Source organism: Aspergillus ruber, assembly GCF_000600275.1.
Source record: "Aspergillus ruber CBS 135680 unplaced genomic scaffold scaffold00004, whole genome shotgun sequence".
NCBI lineage: Eukaryota > Fungi > Ascomycota > Eurotiomycetes > Eurotiales > Aspergillaceae > Aspergillus > Aspergillus ruber.
Window position 1 is genome coordinate 414,607 of NW_024467300.1, and position 11,460 is coordinate 426,066.

General features: G+C 49.4%; 6 protein-coding genes across 6 annotated transcripts; 3 read left to right on the forward strand and 3 right to left on the reverse strand.

The window, feature by feature from the left end:
- The first annotated feature begins 7 nt into the window (after positions 1 to 7).
- On the forward strand, positions 8 to 1,327 carry EURHEDRAFT_409286 (uncharacterized protein). The gene has a single exon (XM_040781043.1). The coding sequence runs from the start codon at positions 499 to 501 to the stop codon at positions 991 to 993; it is 495 nt and encodes a 164-aa protein (XP_040641675.1). The 5' UTR covers positions 8 to 498; the 3' UTR covers positions 994 to 1,327.
- Positions 1,239 to 2,859, reverse strand: EURHEDRAFT_513061 (Zn(II)2Cys6 transcription factor; the record flags this gene model as incomplete). The annotated part of the gene is made up of 2 exons (XM_040786125.1): positions 1,239 to 2,681; positions 2,731 to 2,859. The coding sequence occupies 2 exons, from the start codon at positions 2,857 to 2,859 to the stop codon at positions 1,239 to 1,241; spliced, it is 1,572 nt and encodes a 523-aa protein (XP_040641676.1).
- A 449-nt stretch (positions 2,860 to 3,308) lies between these two features.
- Positions 3,309 to 5,431, forward strand: EURHEDRAFT_547924 (Six-hairpin glycosidase; the record flags this gene model as incomplete). The annotated part of the gene is made up of 4 exons (XM_040787476.1): positions 3,309 to 3,547; positions 3,709 to 4,192; positions 4,269 to 4,531; positions 4,625 to 5,431. The coding sequence occupies 4 exons, from the start codon at positions 3,309 to 3,311 to the stop codon at positions 5,097 to 5,099; spliced, it is 1,461 nt and encodes a 486-aa protein (XP_040641677.1). The 3' UTR covers positions 5,100 to 5,431.
- A 584-nt stretch (positions 5,432 to 6,015) lies between these two features.
- Positions 6,016 to 7,447, forward strand: EURHEDRAFT_547937 (RTA1 domain-containing protein; the record flags this gene model as incomplete). Its single annotated transcript, XM_040787477.1, has 4 exons — positions 6,016 to 6,033; positions 6,113 to 6,290; positions 6,349 to 6,591; positions 6,650 to 7,447. The coding sequence occupies 4 exons, from the start codon at positions 6,016 to 6,018 to the stop codon at positions 7,135 to 7,137; spliced, it is 927 nt and encodes a 308-aa protein (XP_040641678.1). The 3' UTR covers positions 7,138 to 7,447.
- EURHEDRAFT_383989 (uncharacterized protein) lies at positions 7,179 to 8,212 on the reverse strand (the record flags this gene model as incomplete). Its single annotated transcript, XM_040779602.1, has 4 exons — positions 7,179 to 7,757; positions 7,842 to 7,940; positions 8,002 to 8,045; positions 8,110 to 8,212. The coding sequence occupies 4 exons, from the start codon at positions 8,210 to 8,212 to the stop codon at positions 7,332 to 7,334; spliced, it is 672 nt and encodes a 223-aa protein (XP_040641679.1). The 3' UTR covers positions 7,179 to 7,331.
- Positions 8,213 to 8,947: 735 nt separating this feature from the next.
- EURHEDRAFT_449687 (ENTH domain-containing protein) lies at positions 8,948 to 10,933 on the reverse strand (the record flags this gene model as incomplete). Its single annotated transcript, XM_040783832.1, has 5 exons — positions 8,948 to 10,321; positions 10,389 to 10,470; positions 10,531 to 10,610; positions 10,742 to 10,773; positions 10,858 to 10,933. The coding sequence occupies 5 exons, from the start codon at positions 10,931 to 10,933 to the stop codon at positions 8,948 to 8,950; spliced, it is 1,644 nt and encodes a 547-aa protein (XP_040641680.1).
- Between the last annotated feature and the right edge of the window lie 527 nt (positions 10,934 to 11,460).

An 11,460-nucleotide genomic window follows, 5' to 3' on the forward strand; every position in this document is an offset into this window, starting at 1 on the left:
GCTTGTCCTTTTTCTGCTCGACTGGTAGTACTTTTCAGTATTATGCGATGTGATCTCAATGCCTACTTCGGGCCAATAAATGAGCAGCGGTACACTGCATCCCAGCTTTTGTCGACACAAGCACATCAATCAGCACGCTTTTGTTTGTCTAATTTTATTGTTCACTCAACGAAAGCAAGACGCAGTCCCCAAGGCATACACCAGGACCGGTTAGATCCCGACCATTGCCGGGCTGAAACCCGGGGAAGGCAATCTACTCGGAGACTAGGTCGCCGTTTTGAGGTCGGACAGTCCAAGGGGAGATCCGAATAGTCTCAAATTCCCCTGCGAATAATTCGCCCGCTCGCATTCGAGAGACCCACAGGTGATGATATACGGAGCAAAATGTCCGACGGTGACCAACAACGAACGTACCTTCAAGCATACCACGGCTCCATGTCCTCATACTCGTGTCTCCCATTTTAATAGTCAGTCATCAACGGGTTTATCCGAACAATCATGATCTCCCGAATCCGCCATTGGTTTCTTCCCCGGCCCGTCGCCAACAGCGGCTCTCAACTGCGCGACCACCTAGCCAACGAGCGCACATTTTTGTCATGGACGCGCATGGGCCTAGCATTTGCCGCCATGGCACTAGCCCTCGGGCGCCTGGGCATCATCGACCACGTTTTCAACACCGAATGGAAGAAGAACGAGGCGGCAAAATCTAAAGACCGACAGACTACTACCGGCCCCGCCGCCCACGAACCCAGACTCCCCCTGACGGGAGCGAACGATATCCTGGCTGGTAAATTATGCTGGGCCATTAGCGCCTGGTCGTTTGGATATGGCATCTTTCGCTACATTTCTATTCGACAGACGCTGCTTTCGGGACGCTTTGTCCCGGCGATTTGGGGCCCGATCCTGATGACATGCGGCTCGGTTGGGTCTCTGGGGGTTCTGTTACAGTCGGGGACTGGGCGGCCTCTGACAGAGTCGAGTAAGTCGGGATAATTGACTTGTTGACTTTGAAGCGATTATGCCCTGGGGGCTCTTCCTGAGTTGTAAGATTACGAAATTCAATCGCCATCTAGATGGGTTTTAGACATGTTCGGGGAGAAAATAATGTCATGTCTTATGCGTCACTTGAAAAAGTCGCAACATGTTACGGTGGACTGAGGGGAATCTCCTTTTTGAAAATTCAGCGCCTGTATTTATTAGAATGATGTACAAAACCGTTATCGTGTAGAATTATATTGCTAGGACACAACCTCCATCGGCCACCGCATCAACGAAACCAAATGTTCATTTCCAGCCCTCCTAATAAGACCATCAATCACCGCGATCTCTCTCTCAAACGAGTCTTTGAGGTACCATGAATTCTCGTAAAGAGTAAATATCAGATAAAAGTGAGCAAGTATTGCATATGACCCTCCTTCAACCGACCCGATTCCTATCTCCTTATCGACATTGAGGGAAGCAAGAAAAGTGCTTGACAGTAGATCAGGCCAAGAAGTAACAGCTGTATCTTCAAGGTCGGCCTGCACATCTAGATTCACGGGGGTATCCCGCTCACTTGTCGTGAATTCTAGGATGTGTAAGATGCGCATGTACATGTCTTCAAGAATGTCGATGGCGGCTTCTTGGGCGCGGAGGAGTTCGTCATTATCATAGAGATAAATATAAGGGATAGGCGAGCCTTGGGAAGTCGGGGTGGCACTGTTGCTGATCTCGCTTCGTGTCTTGTACGATGGTTTCAATGTGTTAATGAAGTTGCGGAGTGATTCGAGCGTTGTGCTAGCGCCGTAAGCGAACTTTGACAACCGCAATGAGCAAAGCTTTAGACGGGGGAAAGGCGAGGTCATGGTTGAAGGTGGAAAGGCCTTCCAGTCATGATTCGCATGGCGGTAGTATAGTAACGAGCGTAATCTGCCCATCTTCAAAGTAGGCCACTGCTGGCCCAAGATACTAACCAGGCCACGGATTAGATAAAGCCAATCTAGTTGCAGATGTCCATCATTTTCCGATTCGGACGGTCGTCTAAATTCATTTAGTGCTCGGATTCTGAGCGAGGCAAACGCAAACCCAACGAGTAGAGTCGACCCGCAGCATATGACTTCTGCGGTAGCAGGCGATAACGTTGCCAATGCTGCCCTGAGCCCTTGTAGACCTTTTTGATGATGCTCGACAACATTAGAGAGACTGATAGGATTCATCTCCTGTTCTTCAGCCACACTGTCTTCGTTACCTTCCCCCGTGGGTAACCGCTCCAGCAGAAAATGCACACCCGCCAATGCGAGGAGTAAATGCATCAAAAACTCCTCCTTCGCCGCCAAATCCGGAATTATCTGTTGCCAAATCAATGTCCGTCTCCGATTAAAGCTCATCTGGCTACATGTTCGTTTGAGAAAATGCTGCAGGAGTCTTAGATCTTTCATGTTCAGACTTCCAGGTGGCGTCATAGCCGATGAACTGGTCAGTCGGAAGTCTAACGGTTGTAACGATGCACCAAGCGCAGGGCTATCTCTACGTTGGTCACCTGCAGGAGTGGAGCTGGAAGTTTGAAGACAAGCTGCATCGCTGCGATGCGGAATTGCTCTTCTTGGTTCGGCTCTCGCCTCAATATGTCGTGATGGACTCGGATATGAACATCGGTTACCGCGCAAAGAGCAGGCACCGCAGCTTGGGCGTACTTCATCACACTGAGGACGATTAGATCACATGATTCCTGCATCATTCGATACTGCATACCTTCACTCGACGCAATTTACAGGTTTGACAGCCATTGCGAGACTTGGTGTGGCTTGCGCGATGTCTTGCTTTGCCACGTGGTTTTGAGCCAGTCTGTACAAGATTATCCGGAGATTGCGAATCGGACATATCTCGTACTCGCAGATAATCTGAAGATCGTGGTCAATCAGTCATATGTACGGAGTGCGGAGGAAGTCTAGCGATCTCACATCTCATTGGCTCAAACTGCGTTATGTCATACGAGTCATGTGACTGTTATACGAAATTTAGAATTTGTGTGGTTTTGTAGATGTTTTCTTTCGGCCGTTAGGTCAGATATTACCCTGCTATTCACAGTAATGGATGTGTGCTCTCGGTATAGGGGCAAGAATGTGGCCATTTGTTGACTTTCGTGCTCGTATGTTCGCATTCTCGTATTCTCGTTTATTCGTATACTCGTATGCCTGTGTTCTCGTTTTTGGAGATCTCCGATAAGAGAAAAATCATTCTATATATACTCTTGCTAATAATTGCCAGGATGCATTCGGAGCTTAAACTAATATGCTTGGTCTCCGCCCTACATTCAACGCGCTTCCAAAATGCGATTGGAATATCATGTTGCATGGCTCCTGGCCTTCATAGGGTTGGCAGACAGATCCACTTCGGCTTATAGACCAGTGACCTATACGGACTCAACCAGGTCCGATATTGCGGTCAGCGAGGACCATGTGTCCAAACCCAGCTCCGACAGTATACTTTCCTCCGTTATCATTCTGGACCATGGGAAGGATGTGGAAGGACACCCTACCTTCCACGCCACTCGGAGATCCGGAAATAAGTCTGTCTTTGAGATGAGCTAAGTGAAACTCGTGCTATGTTGGATTCTCATACGGTAAGTTTCCATCTATAATTTGATCGGCTCGAACGGTGCGCTAACCAATATAAAGTGATGGGCCCCTCTCGCTAGCAGCTGCCGTGGATACTTACCAGGTTCGCCAGCTCGTCCATCTCTGCGCACGCTGGTTTATCAGAACCTGGGAACCCATCGATTGCATCTGCGTCATTGCCGCCATCTGTCGAGCTCAATAAGTGGTATACGGTTCATAGCGTGGCGAATCCTAGCCATATCTCGGTTCAGATTGCCGGCTTCTTGGTGTCACGCTTCTCACAGACTTCGTCCTTCCTTGGCTCTTTTGGTTTAGGTGCATCTTGGGGTCAGTCGGCCTTATTCACCAACGTCTCCCTTACCTCCTCTGGAAAACAGATGTACTTCTCTTCCTTGACCAACAAACCTGTCCTGCAAGACTTCCTGCTCGGAACCAATCCTCTACCCGTCAGCGTTGACGGCTCCCGAGTCGACCGTACTGTCTACGCAGATCTCGATGTCACTGCCAGCAGCGCCTTCGCAAGTACTGTCGGGCTTCAATACATCAATGGCTCCATTGAGCCCTTGGGACCCTTCCAAATGCCACCTGGATTCTTTGTACCGAATTTCAAAATCCAGCAGGCTCTCCGTACCTTAAGACCGGCTTGATTTGCTATTCTTTTATTCTTGTTAGTGCTATGGCCGCTACTACGAGCAAACGGGAGATACCGGGTTTTTGGACCGTTGGACACCCAGCGTTATCCGGATCTTCAACTGGGCTCATCCGCAGACTCTTTCGAATGGGTTGTTCAACATTTCAAACCCAACTATGGGAGCTGACTGGAACTACTACAATCCTTCACTAAGTGGAGTGGTCCCCAAGATTAACCTCATTTACGCATATTCCTTGAAGCAATGGCTCCCACTCATGGCCGACGCCGGACAGAACACAGCCTTGTATGCACAACGACTACATCATCTCCAAGAAGCAATCAACGCACACCTCTGGAGCAACGACCTGCAAGCATAGTACCTCTCCGATACATACAGAGACTCCAACGCCCTCGCCATCCTAAGCGACACCACAATCGGCAATCACAGCGCGAGCACCATTCTTTCTACCTTAGCACAAGAGCTATATGTACCATCCGGGGCCCTATCTTTCTCTACCGCCAGCACAACACACAGCTGGGCACGCAAAACCAACCTCTTTACTTCTAGCTATCATCTGAAGGCTGCTTTCCACGCCAACGACAGCAACACTGTTTGGTATCTCCTTCATACAGACTGGGGACCTATGAGTGATCCGAAGCACACCAACTATACGGGCTGTATATGGGACACGCTGGATGTTGATGGGGCACCCGGACTTGGTGATTCTACTTCGCTGTGCCATGCTTGGAGTTCCGGGCCTACGGTGGATTTGAGTCAGTATGTTCTTGGTGTTCAGGTGGTGAGCCCTGGCTTCAAAGAATGGAAGATCCAACCTCAGACATTTGGACTTGACTGGGCACAAGGCGAATAGCCTGTTCTGTAGGGGAAAATTAGGGTGAATTGATGGTTTGATCGGAGTGATCTGTTGCACATGGATGTGATTGCTCCAGAAGGGACGAATGAGACTGTCTATATTCCTATTCCGCTGCGAAGGGCGTTGGGAAAGTACAATGCCTCGAGCCACGGCTTAAAGCATGATGATTCTTCTGTTGTGAAGGGTGATCGTTTCACTTTTCAGCAAGTAGAACAGACTTGGTACCGTGGGTATAGAATGCTCTCGTTTTGTTTTTGGTTGTTGACTCTTATTCTCACGCTTTCTTTTTCTCGATTGTGATACTTTTATAATGAATTGGAATGACCGCAATTATAGACGTATAATTCTATTCAAAAAATTTAGTTCTTTTCCTTATATTTATGTCCTACACAGTATTACTTTCTCACTTGATCTATTCAAAATCAAATGCCGGATACTTGTAGACTTATATCCCTTTGTGCTCAAACGGAAAGCCTGCTCTTCTTGCAGCTATACAAAACGTCTTTCTTTATGCATGTCGCCCTCCTATACTCCCACCTATCTTTAGCTTCTGGCATCGTACACTCGTACTGTTGTGCCATGGTTCTTCGGGGTTGCGTTGCTGGAGATCCTGCCTTGTAGCTTAAATCCAAGCCACACACGGCCCAGTAAAGGACAGAAAAACAATTTCTATATTAGTTATTCATGTCGACTCAAGACATATTGATACCAAAAACTTTATTGAATGGTTGGCAAGTATTATTTCTGTACCAAGGGTCCCGACCCGAATTTGGTCCGTAGGGCTTCGTGTTCGTATCTACCGCTCGTATACTCGTATTGTGCCTTAGAATTCGGTCTTCCGTTCTAGATTTTTCAGAAGACAGAAGGAGAAAAGATAAAGTAAGAATAACGACCGAAAAATAGTTAATAAACAATGACCCGTCTGCCACAGGTTTGGTTTAATACTCTCCCCATCGTGGCCATTCATCCAACTCGGACATATTACACATCAGTACTCCTCTACACAACAGAATATGGTTGACTCAAGCAGTGACAGTGTCGTTACTTTCGCGCTTTACAGGTACACGCCTTCAATTCCCGCTGCTGTGGTTATGGCTGTGGCATTCGGGTTCCTTGGAGTTTTCCACGCCTATCGACTCATCCGAGAGAAGACCTACTTCTTTATCCCGTTCATCATCGGCCTTATCTGTAAGTTTTCTCTCTCTCCTTCCTCGAAGACTGCATTTCTAACTTATCAAATATATAGTCGAAGCAGCAGGCTACATCGCACGCATATTCTCACACTTCGACACCCTAGCGCTCGGCCCCTACATCGTCCAAACAATGCTCATCCTAGTCGCGCCTCCGTTATTCGCTGCATCTATCTATATGACTCTGGGACGACTCATCCGGGAGATAGGTGCGGAGACGGCATCGCTTGTTCACATTAAGTGGTTAACTAAGATCTTTGTTGCTGGGGATGTCATCTCGTTTGTGTTGCAGTGTGGTGGTGCGTTTCCCCTCTTTCCCTTATATCAGGACAGTGACTGACATGATACGGAGTACAGGAGGTGGATACATGGCCTCTGGCTCGGCAGAAGCTATGCAAAGCGGCGAGCACATCGTCATCGCCGGTCTCGCCATTCAGCTCCTCTTTTTCGGGTTTTTCATATTCGTTGCATTTATTTTCCACTGGCGAGTAACCAAGCTCGCATCGACATACAAGATATCGAAATCCGTGAGGTCTCAAAGCGGCCGATTCTCCTGGGACTTGCTTATGTGGGCGCTTTATATTGCTTGTGTGTTGATTCTGGTGCGGTCTGTTTTCCGGGTCATCGAGTTTGTTCAAGGGAATGATGGGTTTATTATGAGCCATGAGTTCCTGTTATATATTTTTGATGGAGCGTTGATGGCTCTGATGGGTGCTTTGTTGGGGATTATATTCCCTGGTTCTTTTTTGTCAGGTCGAGGAGGGAATCAGTGCGAGCGAGCTGTGTCTGAGTCTGCTGCGTCGGATACGTTGCCGTTGGAGGAGGGTCGGTATTCGTGGAAATAGTCTTTTCACTTCGTGCTATGTCTTTGTCGGGTTCTCTTCTTCTCTTCAGCTGTTCTTAGCCATTTTATGGGGCATTCGAAATAACCCCAGTTATCATTAGAGATATTAGCACTTTCTCATAACCATAGCAGATGACAAAGGATATCAGAAGACATCTAAAAAGAGGAAATGGTCACATCGAAACCCAGCATTCATCATCGTTGTCGACCATCAACAACTGACCCCCCCTCAAGTTCATACACAGCCTGCCCATGCCCATCCAACTCCCTCCTCTCATTCCCATCCAGCTCCGCCACCTCCCTAGCCTCAACCTCATTCACAAATCTCCCACGGCCGTTCTCGTTCTCTTTCCTGTCCCCATCTACTGTTTCAACAATATCCGCATTCTGGCGATTTCGTTGCCGTTTCCGCCAATATCCAAAGAGGAATATCAGGAATAGCGCAGCAAGGACGATAACACCGCCTACCACACCTCCGACTATGCCGCCGATTTGGGAGCCTGTTAGGCCGTTTGAGGAGTTGTTCGAATCTGAAGAATCGTCTGTGTCGGTGCCGTTATTCAAATTCGCAAACGCAATGCAGCAGCGGATGCTAGAATCGCCGGGACAGGGGGGGTCGAACTATATTCCAATAAAGATATTAGCGCATCTCGACTTTCGGCTTTGAATAAGAGATAAGAGACGAAGGGAAGGGAGGGAGCGCACTGGGTCCCCCGTGTACCACAACCCATCGCACGCATCGCGTGTATCGTTCTTGCATAACCCGTTTCCTTGGGAGATGTTGCATGAGCGGATGAAGCAGCACTGTATTATACTATAAGTCTTCTCGCCAATTCCAACTTAAACTGTGTAGTGTGAATACTACCTCTGAGCCTGTGCCACATTGGTTCGGGAAGAAAGCACCGTTGCCTATGAAACACGTTAGCCCACCCGCGAACTGGAAATAGTAAGGTAGTATAAAAAATAGGCTAACACGTCGACTCTTGTACACACGTTGCCTCCTCAGCTAATGACCCTGCTGAGCAGGTCCCAGAGGATTGTCGGGAGAAGAGAAGCCCTAAGTTCACGTCTTCCATAGCGGAAAAAGGACTACATTGGCTTCGCAGGGAAAGAAGAACAGCGAGAAAGGTCACAGAACGGAAGGGGAGAAAATAGAGCAAAGGTAAAAAAGAACAAGACACAGCATTGGGATCGCCCGGTATACGTTGGCGACACCCACCTGTCACAGTTACCTCTGCCTCTTGACTCAACCATAAAAACCCAAAGTGACTGTCCTGAAAACCTTCAAGCATCATTGGACCGCGCTACATGCCATATTCCGTGCATTTCCCCATACAGCAAAAGAGCGACGTTGGCGGTGCTAAATGCCGTGCCGCCAAGGCCCTAGAAACAGGAGAAATACGAGCATGGAGGGTTGCAGGCCATGAAGAGCGGGTGTTGAGACCCTGGGGCTCAGGGTTCGGACCTTTTGTAGAGGGGGTTGTGAGGGTCTGCTGATTAGTGATTCACACAGCCAGCCACATCGACATCGACATCAGCATCATGAGTACTGGATCACCACGGCCAGGTCAATTATGTCCAGAAGAACATTAATATGTATGATCCATGACGCGAGAAAGCGAAAATAAATACAAATTGCCGACACATGCTAATACAACACATAGAAAAGAAAAAAAACCATCCTTGACGTTTGCCCAGATAGCCCACACAAATGCTTGCTTAAAGAAAAAATATTTAGAAGATTAGACGAAATATGAGACGAAACAAATCAAGCATACACACAACACTTTTTCCTCACCCAGTCCTAGGAATTAACCGAGCAAATCATCCAACCCCGAGCTATCAGTCTTTGAACTCCCCTGCTGAGTCTGCTGCTGAGGCTGTCCCAGAGAAGGCGAAGGCGATGCAGCAGGCGCGCCCCAGATACCAGCACTAGCCTTCTCCTTGGCCATACTCGCCAGATTCGGTCCCTTGCTCGCCGTCGAGTTGGACTTTTGGACTCCCGCCTTGGCACTAGCACTCGACCACAACGAACCGAAGGCGTCACCGCCCGAAGACTTAGGCGTAGCAGCGGCGGGCTTGGGACCGGCGGCGGAGGATGAAGTGGCGGATGTGAGAGAGGAAACGGAGGACATTCCTGGTCGGTGGCCCATGCCGCCGGAGGGGGGCTGGTTCGTGTTCATGGACACGGAGGTGAAGTAGTTCGGGGTGGCAGCTTGGTAGCCCGTGGGCTTGGGCTGGAGGGGCTTCTGTTGTTGTTGCAGGGGTTGCATTGCTGCGCCACCGCCGGGGGATGTTGGGGATGCGATGCTTGAGGCGGGGGTGGGTGTCATCGATGTGAATCCGACGATACCGTTCAGGTTTACGCCCTGGGATCCGGACACCGGCTTAGGGGCGGCGAACTGCGTGTTCGACGTTGTGCTGACAGTAGACGATGGAGGAGGAATGCCGAACTGGCCGAACTGGTTCGACGATGCCGATGCTGCAGGTGCAGGCGCGGGAGTAGCAGACTGGAAGTCATCAAAGTCGTCATCGTCCGCTCCCATTGGTTGAGAATCGAGGATATCAAGTCCGCCGCTGGTGGCAGGCTGCTTGCCAGCTGCAGTAGACGTCGTGGCAGGAGTATCATCGTCGCCAAGTAGATCCGGCTCGGGCTCTTTCGGTTTCGGAGGTTCGGCCTGTTTTGCTTTGGCACGCGGAGGACTCGCCGCACGTCGCGTCGCCGGAGCCGCATCTGCCTCGTCATACTCATCATACTCGTCGAACTGGTTACCTCCCCGACGTCCAGAGTCCTGGAAGTCACTCTCTCCACCACCAAATCCACCCCCATCACCATATACACCCCCGCTGTATCCACCAAATGACATACTGTCACTGCCAAAGCCTCCGTATCTGCTGTTGCGGGTACTCGACATGCCACCCCCAACACCCATACCACCCTCGAAACCGCTGAACTTATTCCGATTGGCGCGGGCCTTCTTGCGCTCTGAACGGATCAGTTCGACATCGCCAAGAAGCTTCACCAACTCCGACGCGCGGTTGCGCACGTTGATACCCTGGTCCTTCCCGTTCTGATCGATAAAGTGGAACTGGCGGAGCATGCGGAGGAGGGACATGTGCGAGCGGGCATCATCGACGACTCGTTCCGATCCGTTCTTGACGAGGAATTCTAGGAGTTGCAAGCCCTGTCGGTTACACACATTTCGTAAGTAAATGTCCGACCAAAACGTCCCCCGACCTTCCATAACGCACCTTGTAAATCTGCCGCCACTCCTCCGCGGTCTTGTCTGTGAATCGCTTGTAAATCATCGGCATAATCTCGTTGAGCAATTGACTGCAAATACCTGTCAGCATCATTCCCCAGCAGTATCTCACAGCACAGAAGGCCACTGACTAGCTATGAGTCCCACTAGCAATCTCCTGCATCAATGTCGTAGAGGCACCCCAAGGCTCATTATTCGTCGCTTCTCGGACCTAACCAGAGTACATGTAAGCCACACTTCAACCAACATACCTCGTATTCTCTTCCATCGGACAAATAGACGGGGGTAGGACTCCGGAATCGGCGGGGAGACGGAGAACTAGGAACAGCGACGACGACATACCTTCGACTCCATTTCGGTGTAGTTCATGACAGCTATAGACAGGAATCGGTTAGCTACCAATTACAAAAGGAAAAGAAAAAAAACACTAGCAAAATATGCTACTCAGGAGGGCTTACCATTCTGTACTTTGCGGACTCCCGCCTTGAGATCATACAAGGTCAGGTTGCTGACCTGCTCCTTAAGGCTGTCCATGGCGCAGATAAACGGGAAGTCCTGTGCGCTATCGGTCGTTAATCTGTCGAAGAAAAGATAAAATTTGAGAGAAAATGAAATATCCTTGAAGTCGTGAGGGGTGAGAGGGACGAGAGATGTTGTTTGTATTGATTGTCAGTCCAGCGAGACACATGGCATCGGCCCAACCCGGACAGCGCGGTCACGTGGGTTTTGCCCCTGAGCCGTCACCATGAATACAAAATCACTTTTCTACACTCTAGGGACTGGGTTGTTTATATCAGTTTGTGCCAAATGTAAGGATAGCATAGTAGACACTACTTGGGTAAATACATACATAGAAGACTCGTCGAAATCATACACACAATCGTCACGGGAAATCGCATAAACATGTAAATAACATGACACAGGGCAAACACAATAGGGAACCTCCCGTTGGAATAACATGACAACGAGAACACAAATAGGGGTACTTGAACAAAACGTCTCATAACGCCGGAGCAAAAAGGCGACACCGCGCATCACCCACATACCCGGATAGTTGAAAC

What these genes read in the sequence shown, in the direction of transcription:
- EURHEDRAFT_409286 (XM_040781043.1), top strand. Translation starts at nt 499, where the DNA reads ATGATCTCCCGAATCCGCCATTGGTTTCTTCCCCGGCCCGTCGCCAAC.